The sequence below is a fragment of the Salmo trutta genome, chromosome 15, assembly GCF_901001165.1.
Source record: "Salmo trutta chromosome 15, fSalTru1.1, whole genome shotgun sequence".
Classification (NCBI taxonomy): Eukaryota; Metazoa; Chordata; class Actinopteri; order Salmoniformes; family Salmonidae; genus Salmo; species Salmo trutta.
Window position 1 is genome coordinate 47,589,665 of NC_042971.1, and position 24,851 is coordinate 47,614,515.

At 42.0% G+C, this 24,851-nt stretch overlaps 1 protein-coding gene across 1 annotated transcript in view; it reads left to right on the plus strand.

The window, feature by feature from the left end:
• Window positions 1-13,663: 13,663 nt before the first annotated feature.
• Window positions 13,664-24,851, plus strand: part of LOC115149200 (calcium-binding protein 7-like) — a 33,674-nt gene continuing 22,486 nt past the window's right edge. The window contains exon 1 of the mRNA XM_029691834.1: window positions 13,664-14,757. Coding sequence (XP_029547694.1) covers window positions 14,643-14,757 — 115 coding nt within the window. The 5' untranslated portion in view covers window positions 13,664-14,642. The remainder of the gene's footprint in view (window positions 14,758-24,851) is intronic.

Consider the following 24,851-nt stretch of genomic DNA (forward strand, 5'->3'; position numbering starts at 1 on the left):
GAGCGTCTGTTAAATGACATAAATGTAAATGTAAATGGGACAGCAGACTGGGATAAGGATTGATTGAATATGTCTGTAAACACACCAGGCAGCTGGTCTGCGCATGCTCTGAGGACGCGGCTGGGGATGCCGTCTGGGCCTGCAGCCTTGTGAGGGTTAACACGTTTAAATGTTTTACTCACGTTGGCTGCAGTGAAGGAGAGCCCGCAGGTTTTGGTAGCGGGCCGTCTTAGTGGCACTGTATTGTCCTCAAAGCGAGCAAAAAACGTGTTTAATCTGCCTGGGAGCAAGGCATCGTGATCCGCGACGGGGCTGATTTTTCTTTTGTAGTCCGTTACTGACTGTAGACCCTGCCACATACCTCTCGTGTCTGAGCCATTGAATTGCAACTCCACTTTGTCTCTGTACTGACGCTTAGCTTGTTTGATTGCCTTGTGGAGGGAATAGCTACACTGTTTGTATTCGGGCATATAGGTATGTCTATGTCTCGGAAAGTTGTCTGTTGTTTACAACGTCATTCTAGTCACATTATTGCATAATGAGCAACAACTGTCCCGGTTTAGGGACACCGATCCTGTAGAGGTTTTAATACTGCCTAAACTGATGCATGTAGGGAATATCATCCATCAACATCTTCTAATTGAACTGTGGTTGGCTGTGAGAGCAGACTAAAGGATGAGACATTAGTGTAATTTAGCCACTTTTTGAGTTGTCCAACTCTGTCTTGCAAATCACCTTGTTAAAACTGCAACAGCAGTATGCCTTCACTCCCTCTCTCCTTTAAATAAATACAATATCCCTGCCTATCAATCAATCAACTCATCAAGAAACTATTCAATCCAACAATCAAGTATACAGTTGATCACACTTGAACAGGGCTCCGCAGCCGAGCGGAAATGGAGGAAAACTCGCCTCCCTGTGGACCTGGCATCCTTTCACTCCCTCCTCTCTACATTTTCCTCTTCTGTCTCTGCTGCTAAAGCCACTTTCTACCACTCTAAATTCCAAGCATCTCCCTCTAACCCTATGAAGCTCTTTGCCACCTTCTCCTCCCTCCTGAATCCTCCCCCCCCCCCCTCCTCCCTCTCTGCGGATGACTTTGTCAACCATTTTGAAAAGAAGGTCGACGACATCCGATCCTCGTTTGCCAAGTCAAACGACACCGCTGGTCCTGCTCACACTGCCCTACCCTGTGCTTTGACCTCTTTCTCCCCTCTCTCTCCAGATGAAATCTCGCGTCTTGTGACGGCCGGCCGCCCAACAACCTGCCCGCTTGACCCTATCCCCTCCTCTCTTCTCCAGACCATTTCCGGAGACCTTCTCCCTTACCTCACCTCGCTCATCAACTCATCCTTGACCGCTGGCTGACCCTTCCGTCTTCAAGAGAGCGAGAGTTGCACCCCTTCTGAAAAAACCTACACTCGATCCCTCCGATGTCAACAACTACAGACCAGTATCCCTTCTTTCTTTCCTCTCCAAAACTCTTGAACGTGCCGTCCTTGGCCAGCTCTCCTGCTATCTCTCTCAGAATGACCTTCTTGATCCAAATCAGTCAGGTTTCAAGACTGGTCATTCAACTGAGACTGCTCTTCTTTGTGTCACGGAGGCTCTCCGCACTGCTAAAGCTAACTCTCTCTCCTCTGCTCTCATCCTTCTAGACCTATCTGCTGCCTTTGATACTGTGAACGATCAGCTCCTCCTCTCCACCCTCTCCGAGTTGGGCATCTCCGGCGCGGCCCACGCTTGGATTGCGTCCTACCTGACAGGTCGCTCCTACCAGGTGGCGTGGTGAGAATCTGTCTCCGCACCACGTGCTCTCACCACTGGTGTCCCCCAGGGCTCTGTTCTAGGCCCTCTCCTATTCTCGCTATACACCAAGTCACTTGGCTCTGTCATATCCTCACATGGTCTCTCCTATCATTGCTATGCAGATGACACACAATTAATATTCTCCTTTCCCCCTTCTGATAACCAGGTGGCGAATCGCATCTCTGCATGTCTGGCAGACATATCAGTGTGGATGACGGATCACCACCTCAAGCTGAACCTCAGCAAGACGGAGCTGCTCTTCCTCCCGGCTGGGCTCCTTGCCTGTGCCATTAAACCCCTACAACTCATCCAGAACGCCGCAGCCCGTCTGGTGTTCAACCTTCCCAAGTTCTCTCACGTCACCCCGCTTCTCCGCTCTCTCCACTGGCTTCCAGTTGAAGCTCGCATCCGCTACAAGACCATGGTGCTTGCCTACGGAGCTGTGAGGGGAACGGCAACTCCGTACCTTCAGGCTCTGATCAGGCCCTACACCCAAACAAGGGCACTGCGTTCATCCACCTTTGGCCTGCTCGCCTCCCTACCTCTGAGGAAGCACAGTTCCCGCTCAGCCCAGTCAAAACTGTTCGCTGCTCTGGCACCCTAATGGTGGAACAAGCTCCCTCACGATGCCAGGACAGCGGAGTCAATCACCACCTTCCGGAGACACCTGAAACCCCACCTCTTTAAGGAATACCTAGGATAGGATATAGTAATCCTTCTAACCCCCCCCCTTTAAAAGATTTAGATGTACTCTTGTAAAGTGGTTGTTCCACTGGATATCATAAGGTGAATGCACCAATTTGTAAGTCGCTCTGGATAAGAGCGTCTGCTAAATGACTTAAATGTAAATGTAAGCATCATATGGTTGAATAGTGTAAATAGTAATCATATTATGGGTTAACTTCTGATTGAGTATTTGTTTGTTTTCATTCACACTAATTACATTTACATTTCAGCATGGCTGTGGTGCTAACATCCGCATGTAAATTCGAGTAAATTAAAATGAAGACCACTCCCAACAGATGCGTTAAAAAATCAACAGGATTTACAACAGGTATATTAACGTCATGGGCAATCTTTACTAAAGGGGTAGAAAAGGTTGATGTATTCCAGGCAAACATTGGGCCTAGGCTCTGATTGAGTTACAATAACAGTTACTGCAGAGTAATCAGATCAGGAAGAAAGTGATCCAGGCCGGCTGGAGTCCCTTATGGCTCTGCCAGTCAGTGTGCAGAGGGTGATGGAAGAAAACAAGGCAGGTTAGTTCAAGGTCAGTCTCACACCTTCAGTAATATACAGTACACACTCACTCACTTGGTGATGTTTGATAACGCCTCTGCCTAAAGACCCTAACTTGTAATGCCTATGTACATCCTTTAACAACATATTACAAGCATAAACTCAGATCTTCCACAATCTTCCACAGACACTCAAGTAAACAAGGTTTTGAAAGACCTTTGACAGTTTATCTTCATCCTTTTTATTATATATATAGATTTTTTTTACATATTTCCCTGCAAACACTATTTGTTAATCAGTGGTACAGTAGATGTGGCTGGTGGGTGGTTATAGCATTTCTTTCACATGACACACCAATTTACACATGTGTGTCTGGGTAAGCATCATCTAATAATTATAAAATATTTATACAATATTTTTATCTGGACACTTTCTATTTTTGATATTGCTACTATGCAAATATGCAAGTAACCATTTCACTGTACCGTTTACACCTTCTATATCCTATGCATGTGACAAATAAACATTGGTTTTATTTGATATAGTGTGTGTTTACCAGAGACGGTAATGTGAAGAACAACATGACCTGCCCCAAAGTCAGATTATGATATTGGCTAAGGACTAGATAAAGTTTATTTTTACCTGGAGTTTTTGCTTTTTGTAGGCTACTACTTTCACCACTTTTAGTCATGAAATCTTTGGTTGTTTACTGTACTACCCTACTCACGTGTGAATCATTAAAGAGAGGGGTGGTGCTAAAGAGGGTGTAAACGATCCTGAATAGGTGTAGACAAAGAGGAGCTCTCCAGTGGGTGTACCAAAAAATTTAAGGGCCATTTTCTCAAAAGTGGGGTTACAAGTTTATCAACTTTAAAAGCAGAATCACTTTCCCATTGTTCCTCAGCTGTAGTGTATGATATACCATTTTATAGCTCTGAGTCTCTACTTTTATCCAATGTAAATAACACAATTTCAAATGTTGCTATGTAAGACCGAATCGAGGCAGTCGATCACATATTGGCTGTTCTTTCTCTTTTCCCACCAACAAACTCTGCTCTGAATAAACTGGTTTTAATTGGGTCTTCACGTGAATAATCTGAAAGCAATATGTATGTACATGAATGCAATGTTTGACCCATCATTTGCATTTGATTAGAACCGTCCATCAATACTCTTACTGTATTGTACCTCATGCTGTCAAAGTTTAGAGGGCTATAATGCTGTCAACATTTCACCATAGTCAAGCTAACAATGACAGGATCATCTGTAGGCTGACTCACAAGGGTTTACTGCTGCATCATTCATCACCACAAACTGCTGTGTCATTATTGCTTGTGACACCCATTAAGCCATACTGGTCCCCCGTGGGAATTGAACCCACAACCCTGGCATTACAAACACCATGCTCTACCAACTGAGCCACACAGAATCATAAGTGTAACATAATTCTTAAGGAGAGCATCATTTGATGACATATGAATTGTTTCCTATTCAAGCTGGAGGGTCTGTTGGACTCTCTGAGTGATTTTCTTCTACCAAGAGAAACTTCTTTGAGAAGAGGAAGATTGTTAAACCCTCTGTCCCCAATATTGACTCAGCTCATACAAATCAGCTCTATAACTTGGAGCCTAATTGCTTTGAGAGACTAGTCAAGGATAATATCAACTCTACCTTACCTGACACCCAAGACCCACTACAATTTGCTTACCGCCCCAATAGATCCACAGACAATGCAATCGCCATTGCACACTGCCCTATCCCATCTGGACAAGAGGAATACCTTTGCAAGAAATCTGTTCATTGACTATAGCTCAGCATTCAACACCATAGTACCCTCCAAGCTCATCATTAAACTCAAGGCCCTGGGTCTGAACCCCACCCTGTGCAACGGGGTCCTGGACTTCCTGACGGGTTTCCCCAGGTGGTGAAGGTAGGAAACAACACCTCCACTTTGCTGATCCTCAACACTGGGGCCCCACAAGGATGCGTGCTCAGCCCCCTCCTATACTCCCTGTTCACCCATGACTGCGTGGCCATGCACGCCTCCAACTGTGTCGTCAAGTTTGCAGACGACACAACAGTAGTAGGCTTGAATACCAACAATGACGAGACAGCCTACAGGGAGGAGGTGAGGGCCCTGGGAGTGTGGTGCCAGGAAAATAACCTCTCACCCAACGTAAACAAAACAAAAGAGCTGATGCAGAGGGAGCACGGCCCTATCCACATCGACAGGACCGAAGTGGAGCAGGTGAAAAGCTTCAAGTTCCTTGGCGTACACATCTCTGACAATCTGAAATGGTCCACCCACACAGACAGTGTGGTGAAGAAGGCGCAACACAGCCTCTTCAACCTCAGGAGGCTGACAAAATATGTCTTGGCACCTTAAACCCTCACATACTTTTACAGATGCACAATTGAGAGCATCCTGTCGGGCTGTATCACCGCCTGGTACAGCAACTACACCGCCCGCAACCGCAGGGCTCTCCAGAGGGTGGTGCAGTCTGCCCAACGCATCACCGGGGGCAAACTACCTGCCCTCTAGGACACATACAGCACCCGATGTCACAGGAAGGCCAAAAAGATCATCAAGGACAACAACCACTCGAGCCACTGCCTGTTCACCCCGCTATCATCCAGAAGGTGAGGTCAGCACAGGTGTATCAAAGCTGTGACTGAGAGATTGAAAAACAGCTTCTATCTCAAGGCCATCAGACTGTTAAATAGCCATCAATAACACATTAGAAGCTGCTGCCCTATAGACTAGAAATCACTGGCCACTATAAAAATGGAACACTAGTCACTTTAATAATGTTTACATATTTTGCATTACTGATCTCATTTGTACAGTTGAAGTCGGAAGTTTACATATACCTTAGCCAAATACATTTAAACTCAGTTTTTCACAATTCCTGACATTTAATCCTAGTAAAAATTCCCTGTATAGGTCAGTTAGGATCACCACTTTATTTTAAGAATGTGAAATGTCAGAATAATAGTAGAGATAATTATTTATTTCAGCTTTTATGTCTTTAATCACATTCCTTGCTCGCACACACTTTTTCAGTTCTGCCCACAATTTTTCTATGGGATTGAGGTCAGGGCTTTGTGATGGCCACTCCAATACCTTGACTTTGTTGTCCTTAAGCCATTTTGCCACAACTTTGGAATTATGCTTGGGGTCATTGTCCATTAGGAAGACCCATTTGCGACCAAGCTTTAACTTCCTGACTGATGTCTTGAGATGTTGCTTCACTATATCCACATCATTTTAGTTTCTCATGATGCCATCTATTTTGTGAAGTGCACCAGTTCCTCCTGCAGCAAAGCACCCCATAACATGATGCTGCCACCCCCGTGCTTCACGGTTGGGATGGTGTTCTTTGGCTTGCAAGCCTCCCCCTTTTTCCTCCAAACGTAACGATGGTCATTATGGCCAAACAGTTCTATTTTTGTTTCATCAGACCAGAGGACATTTCTCCAAAATGTACAGTCTTTGTTCCCATGTGCAGTTGCAAACTGTAGTCTGGCTGTTTTATGGGGGTTTTGGAGCAGTGGCTTCTTCCTTGCTGAGTGGCCTTCCAGGTTAAGTTGATATAGGACTCGTTTTACTGTGGCTATAGATACTTTTGTACCTGTTTCCTCCAGCATCTTCACAAGGTCTTTTGCTGTTGTTCTGGGATTGATTTGTACTTTTCGCACCAAAGTACGTTCATTTCTAGGAGACAGAACGCGTCTCCTTCCTGAGCTGTATGACGGCTGCGTGGTCCCATGGTATTTATACTTGCGTACTATTGTTTGTATGGATGAACGTGGTACCTTCAGGTGTTTGGAAATTGCTCCCAATGATGAACCAAACTTGTGGAGGTCTACAATTTTTTTCAGAGGTCATGGCTGATTTCTTTTGATTTTCCCATGATGTCAAGCAAAGAGACACTGAGTTTGAAGGTAGGCCTTGAAATACATCCACAGGTACACCTCCAATTGACTCAAATTATGTCAATTAGCCTATCAGAAGCTTCTAAAGCCATGACATCATTTTATGGAATTTTCCAAGCTGTTTAAAAGGCACAGTCAACTTAGTGTATGTAAACTTCTGACCCACTGGTATTGTGATAGAGTGAATTATAAGTGAAATAATCTGTCTGTTAACAATTGGTGGAAAAATTACTTGTGTCATGCACAAATGAGATGTCCTAAGCAACTTGCTAAAACTATAGTTTGTTAACAAGACATTTGTTGAGTGGTTGAAAAACGAGTTTTAATGACTCCAACCTAAGTGTATGTAAACTTCCAACTTCAACTATATGTACTGTATTCTGTCCTTTTCTTCTGTATCTTAGTCTATGCCGCTCTGACATTGCTAGTAGAAATATTTATATATTCTTAATTCCAATCCTTTACCTTAGATTTGTGTGTATTTTGTGTATTGTTGTGAAATTGTTAGATATTACTTGTTACATATTGTTGGAGTTGTTGGAACTAGAAGCACAAGCATTTCGCTACACCCGCAATAACATCTGCAAAACACGTGTATGTGACAAATATAATTTGGTTTAATTTGATTTGATGAGTTATGTCACATTCCTGCTGGAATAGAAGCACTCTGCTAAACTATCACAGGATCATCCTTGTACCACTCTTCTGTACACTCGCATTGCAGGGTATAAGAAAAATATATAAAAGGTATAGGAAAATAACTTTGAAAAGGAAGCATTTGTTTATTATCTATGCGTAGAGGTCTCTTCATAGTCCCCAAGTCCAGAACAGACTATGGGAGGCATACAGTACTACATAGAGCCATGACTACATGGAACTCTATTCCACATCTAGTCTCTGACGCAAGCAGTAAAATTTGATTTAAAAAACACCTTATGGAACAGCGGGGACTGTGAAGCAACACAAACATTGGCACACACACACACACACACACACACACACACACACACACACACACACACACACACACACACACACACACACACACACACACACACACACACACGGATTTAGTACTGTAGATATGTGGTAGTGGTGGAGTAGGGGCCTGAGGGCACACAGTGTGTTGTGAAATCTGTGAATGTATTGTAATATTTTTGTAACGACCGTCCGAAGGATTTGACCAAGGTGCAGCGTGGAATATGTTCATCTTGTGATTTATTTACTTAGAACACGATAAAAAGTAAAGAACAAAGAAAATACGACCGTCACGTTCTGTAGGCACACAAAGCAATACAAAAATAAGATCCCACAAACACAGGAGGAAAAAAGGCTGCCTAAGTATGGTTCCTAATCAGAGACAACAATAGACAGCTTCCTCTGGTTAGGAACCATACTCGGCCCAACACCAAGAAATACAAAACATAGAATGCCCACCCCACACCCTGACCTAACCACATAGAGAAACAAACCCTCTCTCTCAGGTCAGGGTGTGACAGTTTTAAAATTGTATAAACTGCCTTAATTTTGCTGGACCCCAGGAAGAGTAGCTGCTGCTTTGGCAGGAAGTAATGGGGATCCATAATAAATACAAATGTACAAATACCCCTACACCCTTCACCCCTACCTACATGTACAAATTACCACAACTAACCTGTACCCCCGAACACTGACTCGGTACCGATACCCCTGTATATAGCCTCATCATTGTTATTTTATTCACTTTTTATTATATTTTACTTTAGTTTATTTGGTAAATATTTTCTTAACTCTTCTTGAACTGCACTATTTGGCGCATGTTACAAATAAAGTTTGATTTGATTTTTATTCAGAAGAGCATCGTTCAACTGGGAAGCAATCGGAAAAAACTCCAGAAAAACCTCAATGCCCTATATTACATAATCTGTTTTTCAACTTGTGTCATGTCGCCTTCTTTTGCATACTGCATCAGATATTCTTGGTGAGGATATTTTTCTCCTGACTGGCTGACAGGTGCAGAACTCCACATGAAAAACCTCTCCTAAGAAGACATGATGAACCTATGTTACTCTCACTTCATGAACATGTTAGCTTATTCTGAGTAATCTTGGAGGCAAAGCAGGTGAATTTTTGTGCAGTTGACTGACGGTATCTGTGAGATGTACAGCTAATGCTCATGCAAAACTTCCTGAAGAGTCTGTATTCTCATGGCTCGGCATGAGAATTCATACAGAAGCTTACATTTCACATGTATCTCATTAAACTGGCTGCCTGTGGGATTTAATGACAGTTTGACAGTATAGACATAAACAACAACAATTTAAAAAAAATATTTGGTCATGAAAAGCAGAAAGTTGTCTCTATCTAAAAAGTTTTGCGATGCTGACAGCACCCTCAAGATGTTTAATTATGAGCACTGTGACAGCCTACCCGGTGAGAAATAGTCCCACTCTCCCATACTAAAGTAAAGACTGAATGGGCAAGAGAAATAAGTACATTTCCTTGCTGATGATTGTTTGGTTTAGAGAATTGAGCTGAAAGCTCTGGATTTCATTCTCAGTGCATATCTGAGTCATTAAAGAGGCTCTTTGATGTGCTGTGTACATACTGCATCATTAGTTCTTAGAAAGACAGGTTCTGTAAGAGTATACGTTATTGTTCAGGTTGGACAAGAGATTATCATTTCAAAGTAGAACACCTATTTAAATAAAGTCCAAAATATATACAATTGTATCCAAACATCATTGTGCCTCATTCCTCTCAAGCACTCTAGGCAAGTCAAGAGCATACATAAGCTGGTTGTTTTGCATATGTCACATTGATTACAAACATGGACTGATTGCAGTTAACAGGCTGTTGTCCCAAACCACCTTACTCTGTATTGAGAGGTATACGTACGGTGGTACTAAGGGCAGAAATCCTTGTGCCTCGCTTCTCTAAAACACTCTAGGCAAGTCAAGAGCATACGTAAAATAGGAAGTAAGATGGTCGTTTTGCATATGTCACATTGATTACAAACATGGAGTGATTGAAGTTAACAGGCAGTCCCAAACCACCTTACTCTGTGTTGAGAGGTATAAGTACGGAGGTATAAGGTCTCTCTTCGCACTTAGCTAACAAATAACTTGATAATAGCTACAAGTGAAACCCCTTGTCACCCCAAAATGTTATTGTTTGGTGAAATGAGGCAGAAGTAATAGAGTGCGCCACAGGAAAAGAACACCCTGGCATTCTTCCTTGGCAATGTTAGAGCGAGACATCCTGTGGGTTATCTGTTTAAAGTGGTGATTAGAATGGTGATGATCACAAGATTCACCCAAGCAACAACCGTGAGTTACAAATCCGTGTGTAAAGCGAGACAATAGTAATGGAAATTATAGCTTTTCATTATGCGTATTTAAGGAATGTTAATTATGCTGCTTAATGGTATCATACATCTGAGGAACATTTGTTCAATACAAACAAATCAGAATCAAAATGAAATTCATTGGTGTCTACCCCACCGCAATATCATGATTATTGCCCCATAGATATGCAGAAGTGCATTCGGGAAATGTAATTGGAATCATCAGTTCAGATGATCTGCTCTCAGGTTATTCATGGTTTAATCCAGATTGAGGGATAATAAAGACCAAAGCAAATAAAATCCAAAATACACAAGTCTCTTAAATCTTATCAAATAAAACCACTTTCACTTTTTCTCTCTCACTTTTGTTGTAAACAAAAAGCTGATTCAGGATTGGATATCAAGATTATGCTACAACATAAATGGTACTTTTGCCAGTCAACAAATTACTTCAAACACGGCTGTATTTGGTCAGTCGTGCCACTTCTATGACAATGTTATGATTGTGCAGTGGAAGAGATAATGACCGTCTTGAATTGTGATTCAGACTGTTAATATATATATATGATAAATATTACTAACTACAAGGGTACTGGCAGACCAATTCAAGATAAGAATTGTCACATGCTCTGCCATGGGATAAGCCTTGGGAGGGTGTTACTTGGATAATGGACCAGGTTCCATTCGGATCACATGCATGCTGACAGATAAGTGTACACTGGAATTGAGGGTCCTCCAGTCAATTACAGAAGCAATCAATATTGCCAATAGAATCGGCCATGGACCTGTTGCAATGCAGGTCCCGTTGATGAGATTTTGGGGGACTTCTTTCTGCTCTGCTAGTTTTACAGATTGCATTTTTCATGGAGGGAAAATCTCTTCTAGTTTGTTTGTTTATCAGCTGATTTTTTTTCTTCTGGTTTTAACAAAATCTCATCAAATAGGTATTCTACAGGAATTTCTTCAACCTCCATCAATGAGCTATTTACCAGAACAACAGAGGTGGAAATAAATGGAATGGAGTCCACATTGATTTATTTCTCTAATAGATATAGGCCATTCTTATTCACATCAGAGCATTTGTTGGTAACAACTGACATAAATCTTCGTCATCGGCTATGGGTGTGTGTGTGTGTACTGAATAGTTAAATGACAAACTTTACAACCAATAGATTTTACCTAATAATTCCTATTAGATTGTTGTGTGTTGTATATGATCTTATGTAATAAATGGGACATCTTAATCCATTTTCAAACTTCTTTAACCTAAAACAAGAAATCTTATCCCCTGTGATAACTAGTATTTCCAGTACGAGCTACAGTGCATTTCAAACACTCAGTACAGAAGTTGGGAAGGTTGATAGCTTTAGGCAAAAGACATGAACAAGCAAAATGATTTCAAGCCATCAAATCCGATCCCTCATCTAGTGGTTGACTAAGAACATTTGTACTTCATTTGCCCTGCCAAGGCATAAAGATGAGGCTGAAATCCCTTCATGGAGGTTTGCTCCCAGCGCAGAATGTTTTATATCTAATATGTTCACTCTGAAACAGCCATAAGCAAACCAAATAAATTAGTAGCACTAGAGGTTATTTTAAATGGGGTTCTTTATGTTGTTTTAACACGACTCTACATAATTTCACTTTGACCTCTATCACACTATTGAAGTTCTGACACGTTTAAAATTGATAGTGACACGTTTTAGGGGATCTAAATTCATTGGTTTACTCTTACAAAGATGGACAGAGTGTTATGTTTCACCTGTGTGTAGTACAAGCAAGGAAATCATGGAAAATAGCAGAAAGTGGTTGTATCGACAGATTCTTTCACCTCTTGGTCTCTAACTATGGTCTGAGACCATTAAAGATTTTACATGAACAAAAGATGAACCCATGCTGGCTGTTGGATAAAAGCATTCTAGACGTCAAATGCTGTATAGATGTCTGACCTTCTAGTACTGCCCGTGGACAAGGGTTTGTATGCTGTTGAGGGGCACCTTTTCTGGTTTGCCCTAAACCCACTCCCTCCCTCACACATACACATGCACAAACATACAGACACAAAAAAAGCTCATGCAGTGTGGTGCCCACACAGTGAATAAACAACAGGTTTTCAGCATATTTTATCCTAGCAGGGCAGCTGTGACATTGAGAATCAATACATATTTAAAGGTGATGCACTTACTCACCAAACATGCAAGGATGCCTTTGTAAACAAGACACGTACTGTGCAGTGTGGGGGCATTTTGGATGTGATTATCAAACCATGGCTTTCTCAGGGCATTGTGTTAGAAAAATCATTAAAGCTGAGCCTGTCTTTCTGGGTTTGAGAGGATGACTCAGGGTCTGAACCATCACATCCATTGTACTGTGGATCGGTTTGGAATGAGAGGTGCCTGTTATTCAGCTTTCATAAAGCTTGCTGCTGTCAGAGCCCAGGCAGTGCTCAGACAGAGGCTCAGGGAGGGGCCCAGGTGCAGCAGAGGGAGACAATCCCCCCAGCATCCAGAGAGGAATAGACCTGTCAGCCAAACCAGCACTAAAACAGCCCAGAGAAACCATTCAGAGCCCTCACCACAGGATTCTCATTCAACTATGTGAAGAATCCTGACACATAGCCAACAAACAAGCAGTACATAAAAATAAATACACACACACACACACACACACACACACACACACACACACACACACACACTGAAATTGTGAATAATTCTAGTTTCATCTACAGACTTGAGTGATATGTTTCATAGAGTGATGTTTAATTGAAATCACATATTGGAGAACTCCATAAGGAAAGCGCGGTAGGAAAGGCGTTTGGCGCCACGACGTTAGACTGACATGAGGAAGAGGAGGCAGTAAAGTGCATGAACGTTAGAACGCGCTATCCTTGGTGCTGGAATCGTATTACGGCGCGCAGCTTTGACCTTCCTACCACAGTAGCTATCGTCCAATAAAGTCAAACTGAAAAACACCTGTTGTTCCTCGGGATCAGCTCTTGCACATTTCAAGTAAAAAAAAGAAAATATATATATATGTATTAGCATATACAGCTTTAGCATAAAACTATATAATTATATAGACAGACTATACTATTATTTCTCTATCTCTACGTCCATCTATTCATTTACCATTACGTGCCCTAGTACAAGATACAGTGACCATCATGTTCAAGCGTCACTAAATAGTACAAAGCGTCAGTCATCAATGTCAACTTTGAGAGACACGTTTTGTGTTCAATAAGATCATTTATAAAGTCTACTACGAAGGGGGAGGTGGATGGGGTTGTCATCACTAGAAACCGTGGGGAGCTTGGATTGAGGGAACCAAAATGAGACAACAGTGTGCAGAGCAGACGGCTCAAGGATCAACCTATACACGGAATGTTTCTCCATCAGAATAAAGAGACAGTGGGTCGACCAGGAAATCCATTGACTATTGAATACCATGACAACTCTTGTTTTTAGTTTAGCTGTTATTTAGTTGTTAGGCTATACATTTTTTTCGTCTATTTTTGCCGCCCAAAAAAACGTTAATTTCACTGAGAACCTTACCGATGAAAATCTGTTCAATAAGCTACTGGTTGCAGCTGTTTTGGGCTAATGGTTACTTACAGTTTTATCGACTGGTTTCAAGAAGTGAAGATAAAGGAACAGGAGAGGAACGTGTGAGGAAACGGAAGGCATTAGCCTACCTTGATCTATGATTTAACACAAAAATATGTGCACGCTAATCCTATCAAACATGAAATAGAAATCTTTAGTCTCACAAATATGTAATGGCATGCATTTTTAAGCGGGTGCGTACTTAAACTGCGCTCGACTCGGATTTGTAATTCACAAGTTGTGTTTTTATGTATAGTTTTTTGTATCATTATTTTATTCCCAGATATGCGGAATACAATATGTGGTTTCAAATTGGAGGTTTTGGTCTAACACAAATATTCGCTCTTCTTAGGTGGATCATTATTTGAGACAATAACATAGATATAATTACACCTGCTTATAAAGTTTAAGCACTATATGTAGTACTTATATCCTTTGGTAATTGTATTGCGAAGTTGGCGTGACATATATACACAAGCACTCTTCTTGTATAGCCAGTCATTACATGCATGAAGCCAAAGGCAGAGACACCTGCCACTTTGTCGGGGACTTCACGTGCTTCGATTCCGCCACTATTTTCTCAACAGGCTACACCAAAAAACAGAAAATATCAAGTGACATAACCTGAACAGATTTTTGTTCTCCAAAGTGGACTATAGTAAAGTTTTGTTCAGCAAACAGTGAGCTATAGCCTATGAAGATCGCGACACAGATCTTCCCTCGCAGAAATGCCAGTGCGAATGCCAGTGCGAACCACCAGGTTGATGTACAGGGGAATTTGCACTATTCCAGATATCCTGTCATACCGGACCCCCATTAACCTGCCTGAGGATGAGGTGGAAGGTGAGTCATGATTGTTATATCTACAGATGTAGGATCTTAATTTGATCAGCTTTTGTTGTTGAGAATTTTCCTGCACAGCATATAGTGTTTTTGAGGCTTAAAAATGCTTATAAAGTTTGTAATTTCCACATTGAAATTTCAGACTTGACTCGTCCTTACAAAAAATGTATCAACCCCTACAAAAGTGTCCATTAATGTATCAACAAAAAATGTATCAACGACCAAAAACATCTCCATTAATTATAATAATTTTAATTGCTGTTGCTGCAAGATTATTTTCCTGCTGTAGAAAACTGTCTCAAATTAATATCTTACATCTGTATTGTTTCATGTCTTGCCTAAATCCATTCTGCATGTGGTGGATCAATCCAGCCAGGGTAAGAGAATGACCTTAGCCTTGACCATAAAATGAGTCACATAAAATGAGTCAGCAAATTGGAGAGCGCCTCACAGCTACGGGGCTAAATGTTTGCACATCAGAATGGTCTCAAGCAAGAGCAACAATTACAACTTAAATGTACTCACATTTTTGGGCTTGCCGTAATATTCTCGATTTAGGTGATAAAGCCAGAGAATCCGGTGTTTGGAGGATATATTGGCACGGGTGTTGTTAGGTCCGAGATGAACTCGAACACCGGCAAACCGTGCCAATATATCCTCCAAACACCGGCTTCGAGGGCATTATACCTTTTATACAACGGGTTACCAACATATTCAAATAATGATTGACATATTTTCTTTAAAAACTTTATTTTGATGAATTTATTCATAGTATTTCAACTGTCCACAAGATATAGTCCCGACATAAATCTAGAGACGCGACACAATCATTCAGTCTTTTTGTTCTGTATCTGTGGATGCGACCCAGTCGTTCGTTCTAAATGTTCCATTTCCGTACTGGCTGGCAACATTCTTATCCCTTGCTTGCTAGCAAGCCAACTACGGCTTAAAGTGCAGCCAGAATAACAGCAAAGTAGCCGCATTTGCATTTGTTTAAGCTGTTTTCTAGTGACATTTATTTGGGTACATCCATAACAATGAGCTAATGAGGCGCAATTTCGCCTGGCATAGAAAATGTGCTCTCTCGTCAGGACACTGTTGTTCAGAGGAGCTAGCCAACAACACAACTACAGTAACACAATCACTTCAAACTAAAGCTGGAAAGACTGCAAATTAGGTATGTTTTGTTTTACCTTTTTTCAATTGACATTTTTTTGTATACAGTTGAAGTCAGAAGATGCACTTAGGTTGGAGTCATTAAAACTCGGTTTTCAACCACTCCACAAATGTCTTGTTAACAAACTATAGTTTTGGCAAGTCAGTTTCAGTTAGGACATCTACTTTGTGCATGACACAAGTCATTTTTCCAACAATTGTTTACAGACAGATTTTTTCACTTATAGTTCACTGTATCACAATTCCAGTGGGTCAGAAGTTTACATACACTAAGTTGACTGTGCCTTTAAACAGCTTGGAAAATTCCAGAAAATGATGTCATGGCTTTAGAAGCTTCTGATAGGCTAATTGACATCCTTTGAGTCAATTTGAGGTGTACCTGTGGATGTATTTCAAGGCCTACCTTCAAACTCAGTGCCTCTGCTTGACATCATGGGAAAATCAAAAGAAATCAGCCATAACCTCTGAAAAAGATTGTAGACCTCCACAAGTCTGGTTCATCATTGGGAGCAATTTCCAAACGCCTGAAGGTACCACGTTCATCTGTACAAACAATAGTACGCAAGTATAAACACCATGGGAGCACGCAGCGTCATACCGCTCAGGAAGAAGACGCCTTCTGTCTCCTAGAGATGAACGTACTTTGGTGCGAAAAGTACAAATCAATCCCAGAACAACTGCAAAGAACCTTGTGAAGATGCTGGAGGAAACCGGTACAAAAGTATCTATATCCACAGTAAAACGAGTCCTATATCAACTTAACCTGAAAGGCCGCTCAGCAAGGAAGAAGCCACTGCTCCAAAACTGCCGTAAAAAAGCCAGACTACGGTTTGCAACTGCACATGGGGACAAAGATTGTACATTTTGGGGAAATGTCCTCTGGTCTGATGAAACAAAAATAGAACTGTTTGGCCATAGAGACCATAATTATGTTTGGAGGAAAAAGGGGGAGGCTTGCAAGCCGAAGAACACTATCCCTACCGTGAAGCACGGGGGTGGCAGCATCATGTTGTGGGTGTGCTTTGCTGCAGGAGGGACTGATGCAATTCACAAAATAGATGGCATCATGAGGAACGAAAATGATGTCGATATAGTGAAGCAACATCTCAAGACATCAGTCAGGAAGTTAAAGCTTGGTCACAAATGGGTCTTCCAAATGGACAATGACCCCAAGCATACTTTCAAAGTTGTGGCAAAATGGCTTAAAAGGACAACAAAGTCCTTGTTTTTGGCTAAGGTGTATGTAAACTTCCGACTTCAACTGTATATCCGTAGAAATTATGCTAGCTGATTCATGATTTCCACTGGCTGAGAAATGCTTCCTGCTTGCCTGTCTGTCTTGTCCCGACTCCCGACACATACATTATTATGGGACAGCAGGAGATCCAATTTGAATACTGAAACAATGTTGCAAATGTCGGAGAGACAGACAGCAAGGTTTTTGCAAATCTCTGCTGTTGAAAACAAAATGTTAGTCTAAAAGAAATGTGAGATAATGTCTAGATTCTTTTTATAGTGGAGATCAAGTTTATAAATTGCCTGGCTGGGCTGATGAGACAGCGGATTGCGTCGAGTGGATTGCACAGAGTAAATAGGCATTTTAATGCCATAGATTAAAGGTCCCGAAGCTTCTGCACATGTTTGGGTTTCTATTTACGCACAATCTCTGCTCTACTCGTAGAGAACAGGCGACTCTGGCGAATGGTGCTCATTTAATAAAGTTATATCAAAGCTGAATCAATTTCTGCAAGATCACATAATGATAGTATTTTACATAAAATAACAGAATATAATAGCATAGTCTAACATTACTGTGAAACAATAAAACACCACCTAATTTCTTATGAGATTACAGCATGATGGTCAAATTTATCTCTCATGTAGCCGAAACTCAACAGCCATGACACTAGGCAAAATATGTGCTTTGAAACAAAACACAGGTAGGCTATGGTACAGTTTATTAACACCATCTGCCCTAAAATTCAGTCACTTTACACAATTCAAACAACAAAGTAGGCTGCTTCGAAACAACACTGTATAACTCAACAAGATCTAAATGCATATCCCCATGAAACTGATTGAGGCAAAATGGTTGGTATGCAGATGCTGCATGGACGTCTCACAGGTTAAATCTGAAGAATTCTCATTCACGATTGACAGTGAGAAATGTGAAGGGAGGGTGACCACAAAAATGTGTGCATAAAGTAGAGGTAAAGAAACACGTGTGCAAAACGTGATTCGGATCTTCAGCTCCGGGGAAACGGGATACAGGGGGGCGGGACGGAGTGGTTACCTATGGATCGCAAACAACTGCCTATCATTAATGTGTTGGAGCTGCAGGGAGGGGACATATAGAGTAAAAATCAAGAGAAAGAGGATATCACCAAATGTAACTGTGTAGCAGGATAAATCCAAAAATGTCACCAGAATGTCCTAGGAAATGCAATCAGATTTTCCTGAGAGGATGTACTGTAGCTAAAATGAGCTGACGTGTACAAAACGTACCCCTACCTAAATGTACAAATTACCTCGACTAACCTCTACCCCCGCGTATTGACTCGGTACCGGTACTCCATGTATATAGCCTCGTTATTGTTATTTATTGTGTTACTTTTGATAATTTTTTATTTTAATTTATTTGGTAAATATTTTCTTAACTCTTTCTTGAGCTGCGTTGTTGGTTAAGGGCTTGAAAGTAAGCATTTCACTGTTGTATTCGGCACATGTGACAAATAAAGTTTGATTTCATTTGAATATAACCTCTGTATGTCTGTTTTTTCCAACTTTGAAACACAGAAAACCAAGTACTTAGAATCCAAATAGAAGAAAACAATTTTTGCCAATTATTTACTTCTTCACACTTCCAGAAAACAACAGTCATTAGAATACAATGCATGTCCATTTTGACATTAGAGGGAGGGTCCTCTCTAACCCTGAAGTAAAGGAAATGGTGCATTTCGGTCCATTGGTGTGCACTGTGTACATATTGGAACTCACAATATGTGATGACTGTTGATGATGAGCATGACTCCCGGCTGCCAATTAAAAGTGAAAATATGAATGTCATTGACTGTTTTTATGAAGGTCATTGATGATTGACAGCAGACGATGGTATGGTGCAGGGAGGAGTGACTGCTATTTGGAAGGACCAGATAACAATGAGAGAAGCTGCATTGCGAATTCTGAAAACAAGTGTTTCATGGAGGAGATTTGAAATTGAACTAAATACATAGGAATTAAAACAATCAACAGCATAATAAAAACCTTAGAAAAGAGTTAGGGATTGATCGGCATTGACGCATCACTGTTCTAGTTGACATTAGTTTGGCTATAGAGGTTGCAAATCATAGAGAACCTATGGGTTTGGGTAATATAGAACCTAGTCTTGCACAGGATATTTGGTCCTGGGTGACGAGATTATAGAACCCAAATATAAATATAGAATCAAATATAAACTTGAGACTATGTTTTGTCTACTACTCCAGGAAGAACGGACTGTCGAGTTGAGTTCATAAGGGATGTTTTCATTTTGAAAAGCCAAATTCTAAAGTTCACATAGGTGCATCTCAGCAGACGAATTATTAAAGAGATTTGGCATTGGGTAAAAAACTAAACCCTGCCAGAATATTGTAGCCTTCCTCCTGTCTGAAAGGGCAGTTTGGTGGTTCCTGCAATGACAAGATACACATTAATTAGAATAAATGTGTTTTCATAAGTTTCCTGGAAGTTAAGAATAGAGATTTTTTTGTAACAAAAAAGAGATGAAAATCAGATCAGTCTTTTATGCTGATAATGAAATCCCTATTTTCTGTTTCTGCTCTTGGTTAGACACCCTGGCCCCAGACCTGGCCAAGCTGTCTCGCCTTAAAATTCCATCATCGCTTTGAGCAATTAATTTGCTGTCAATCAGCTGTACATTTTTTGGTCCTGAAAATTAAACTGGTATACTTTTTTATTTATCACAATTTTCTTTCCCAAATTTGGTCAAAACATTACGTCAGACAAGTTCCTTACTTTCTCCCCCTTCCACTTGCTTCTTCCATTTTTGCGGTAATGCTGCAATTTATTTATTTTTATTTCACCTTTATTTAACCAGGTAGGCAAGTTGAGAACAAGTTCTCATTTACAATTGCGACCTGGCCAAGATAAAGCAAAGCAGTTCGACAACATACAAAAACACAGAGTTACACATGGAGTAAAACAACATACAATCAATGATGCAGTAGAAAAAATAAGACTATATACAATGTGAGCAAATGATGTGAGATAAGGGAGGTAAAGGCAAAAAAATGCCATGGTGGCAAAGTAAATAAAGTATGGCAAGAAAAACACTGTAATGGTAGATTTGTAGTTTGAAGAAAGTTCAAAGTCAAAATATAAATAATATGGTGCAAAGGAGCAAAATAAATAAAATAAATAAATACAGTAGGGGAAGAGGTAGTAGTTTGGGCTAAATTAAAGATGGGCTATGTACAGGTGCAGAGATCTGTGAGCTGCTCTGACAGCTGGTGCTTAAAGCTAGTGAGGGAGATAAGTGTTTCCAGTTTTAGAGATTTTTGTAGTTCGTTCCAGTCATTGGCAGCTGAGAACAGGAAGGAGAGACGACCAAAGGAGGAGTTGGCTTTAGGGGTGACCAGAGAGATATACCTGCTGGAGCGCGTGCTACAGGTGGGTGCTGCTATGGTGACCAGTGAGCGGAGATAAGGGGGGACTTTACCTAGCAGGGTCTTGTAGATGACCTGGAGCCAATGTGTTTGGCGACGATTATGAAGCGAAGGCCAGCCAACGAGAGCATACAGGTCGCAGTGGTGGGTAGTATATGGGGCTTTGGTGACAAAACGGATGGCACAGTGATAGACTGCATCCAGCTTGTTGAGTAGGGTATTGGAGGCTATTTTGTAAATGACGTCGCCGAAGTCGAGGATTGGTAGGATGGTCAGTTTTACGAGGGTATGTTTGGCAGCATGAGTGAAGGATGCTTTGTTTTGTGAAATAGGAAGCCAATTCTAGATTTCACTTTGGATTGGAGATGATTGATGTGAGTCTGGAAGGAGAGTTTACAGTCTAACCAGACACCTAGGTATTTGTAGTTGTCCACAAATTCTAAGTTAGAACCGTCCAGAGAAGTGATGCTGGACAGGCGGGCAGGTGCAGGCAGCGATCGGTTGAAGAGCATGCATTTAGTTTTACTTGTGTTTAGGAGCAGTTGGAGACCACGGAAGGAGAGTTGAATGGCATTGAAGCTCGTCTGGAGGGTTGTTAACACAGTGTCCAAAGAAGGGCCAGAAGTATACAGAATGGTGTCGTCTGCGTAGAGGTGGATCAGAGATTCACCAGCAGCAAGAGCGACATCATTTATGTATACAGAGAAAATATTTGGCCCAAGAATTGAACCCTGTGGTACCCCCATAGAGACTGCCAGAGGTCCAGACAGTAGGCCCTCCGATTTGACACACTGAACTCTGTCAGAGAAGTAGTTGGTGAACCAGGCGACGCAATCGTTTGAGAAACCAAGGCTACTGAGTCTGCCGATGAGGATGTGGTGATTAACAGAGTCAAAAGCTTTGGCCAGGTCAATGAATACGGCAGCACAGTATTGTTTCTTATCGATGGCGGTTACGATGTCGTTTAGGACCTTGAGCGTGGCTGAGGTGCACCCATGACCAGCTCTGAAACCAGATTGCATAGCGGAGAGGGTGCGGTGGGATTCGAAATGGTCAGTAATCTGTTTGTTGACTTGGCTTTCGAAGACCTTAGAAAGGCAGGGTAGGATGGATATAGGTCTGTAGCAATTTGGGTCAAGAGTGTCACCTCCTTTGAAGAGGGGGATGACAGCAGCTGCTTTCCAATCTATGGGAATCTCAGACGACACGAAAGAGAGGTTGAACAGGCTAGTAATAGGGGTTGCAATAATTTCGGCAGATAATTTTAGAAAGAAAGGGTCCAGATTGTCAAGCCCAGCTGATTTGTAGGGGTCCAGATTTTGCAGCTCTTTCAGAACATCAGCTGAATGGATTTGGGAGAAGGAGAAATGGGGGAGGCTTGGGCGAGTAGCTGTGGGGGGTGCAGTGCTGTTGAATGCAGTAGGGGTAGTTAGGTGGAAAGCATGGCCAGCCGTAGAAAAATGCTTATTGAAATTCTCAATTATAGTGGGCTTATCGGTGGTGACAAAGTTTCCTATCGTCAGTGCAGTGGACAGTTGGGAGGAGGTGTTCTTATTCTCCATGGACTTTACAATGTCCCAGAACTTTTTAGAGTTGGAGTTGCACGAAGCAAATTTCTGTTTGAAAAAGCTAGCCTTGGCGTTTCTAACTGCCTGTGTGTATTGGTTTCTAACTTCCCTAAAAAGTTGCATATCGCGGGGGCAGTTCGATGCTAATGCAGAACGCCACAGGATATTTTTGTGTTGGTTAAGGGCAGTCAGGTCTGGGGAGAACCAAGGGCTAAATCTGTTCCTGGTTCTACATTTCTTGAAAGGGGCATGCTTATTTAAAATGGAGAGGAAGGCATTTAAAAAAAATAACCAGGCATCCTCTACTGACGGGATGAGGTCAATATCCTTCCAGGATACCAGGGCCAGGTCGATTAGAAACGCTTGCTCGTTGAAATGTTTCAGGGAGCGTTTGACAGTGATGAGTGGAGGTCGTTTGACCGCTGACCCATTACGGGTGCAGGCAATGAGGCAGTGATCGCTGAGATCTTGGTTGAAAACAGCAGAGGTGTATTTAGAGGGCACGTTGGTTAGGATGATATCTATGAGGGTGCCAGTGTTTGCGGCTTTGGGGTTGTACCTGGTGGGTTCATTAATAATTTGTGTGAGATTGAGGGCATCAAGCTTGGATTGGAGGATGGCTGGGGTGTTAAGCATGTCCCAGTTTAGGTCACCTAGTAGCACGAGCTCTGAAGATAGATGGGGGGCAATCAGTTCACATATGGTGTCCAGAGCACAGCTAGGGGCCGAGTGGGGTCTATAGCAGGAGGCAACGGTGAGAGACTTGTTTTTGGAGAGGTGGATTTTTAAAAGTAGAAGTTCAAATTGTTTGGGTACAGACCTGTATAGCAGGACAGAACTCTGCAGGCTATCTCTGCAGTAGATTGCAACACCGCCCCCTTTGGTCGTTCTATCTTGTCTGAAAACGTTGTAGTTAGGGATGAAGATTTCAGAGTTTTTGGTGGACTTCCTAAGCCAAGATTCAGACACAGCTAGGACATCCGGGTTGGCAGAGTGTGCTAAAGCAGTGAATAAAACAAACTTAGGGAGGAGGCTTCTAATGTTAACATGCATGAAACCAAGGTTATTACGGTTACAGAAGTCATCAAAAGAGAGCGCCTGGGGAGTAGGAGTGGAGCTAGGCACTGCAGGGCCTGGATTCACCTCTACATCCCCAGAGGAGCAGAGAAGAATAAGTATGAGGGTACGGCTAAAAGCTATAAGAATTGGTCGTCTGTGACGTCCAGAATAGAGAGAAAAAGGAGCAGGTTTCTGGGGGCGATAAAATAGCTTCAAGGTATAATGTACAGACAAAGGTATGTTGGGATGTGAGTACAGGGGAGGTAAACCTAGGCATTTAGTGATTATGAGAGAGATATTGTCTCTAGAAACATCATTGAAACCAGAAGATGTCATAGCATGTGTGGGTGGAGGAACTGAGAGGTTGGATAAGGTATAATGAGCAGGGCTAGGGGCTCTACAGTGAAATAAGCCAATAAACACTAACCAGAACAGCAATGGACAATGCATATTGACATTAAGGAGAGGCATCCTTAGCCGAGTGATCAAAGGGTCCAGTGAGATTCAGACAGCTAGCCGGGCCATAGGTAGCAAGCTGGTGGAAGATGGGAGGGAGGTCTGTTTTTAGCCACCTCGTGCGTTTCCGTCTGTGGGTTAGTGGGGTTCCGTGTGGAAGGGGGGACCTGTCCAAGTTGGCAAAATAGTTAGTTATAGTGGCCCAAGAAAGGTGTCCGATAGACCTATTCAGATCGCAGCCGAAAAGACAGCTAACGATTAGCTGGCCGCAGATGGGCGATCAGGTTACGTCGCGACGGAGGGGCCAGTTGGATAACTCCCTCGGGCAGATAACGTCGGTGGTCCAGTCGTGAAGACCCGATGAGGCTCCGCATCGGCAGTAAAACGGGTCAGGATAGGTGAGTTGTAGCCCAGGAGACACTTCAGCTGGCTAGCTCAGGAATAGCCCAGGAGTGGCTGACGGAACTCTTCAGCTGGCTAGCTGGCTAGCTCCGTAATAATGTGTGTTAATTCCGTGACCGACGTTGCCAATAGTCACTCAGATAGCAGCTAGCTAGCTGCAAGATCCAGGTGTAAATGTCCAGAGCCTGCGGTAGAAATCGGGGAAAGGAGAGAGAATAGGTCCGGTATGCTCTGGTCTGAGTCGCGCTGTACAAAAACTGGCGAAAGCTTTTCGAGCTAATGGATAGCTGAGGACAGCTAACCGTGGCTAGCTGAACTTCAATGTTAGCCAGTGAGAATGGCTAACCTCTGGCTAGCTTCTGTTGTGGAATTCAGATGAGGTAAATAATTCTTTCTTTTTTAACTTGGTGAGGCGGGTTGCAGGAGAGTGCTTTGAGGTTGAGTTTTTTAGAATAAAAAATGTAAAAAGATAAGTGAAGAAAAAAAAATGTAAATATATATATATACACGGGACACGACAAGAGGAGGGTAATGGACGTCTGAACTGCTACGCCATCTTGGAATGAAAAGAAGTAATTAGCATGGTTGTAATTTTGTGTAGAGCAGACATTTTCATATATTTTTGTTAGCTGCATGTGTGACATAATTCCACCAGTCCTATTTATCAAATCAAATATTATTTCTCACATGCACCGAATACAACAGTTGTAGACCTTACCTTGAAATGCCTACTTACAAGCCCTTAACCAACAATGCAGTTTTAAGAAAA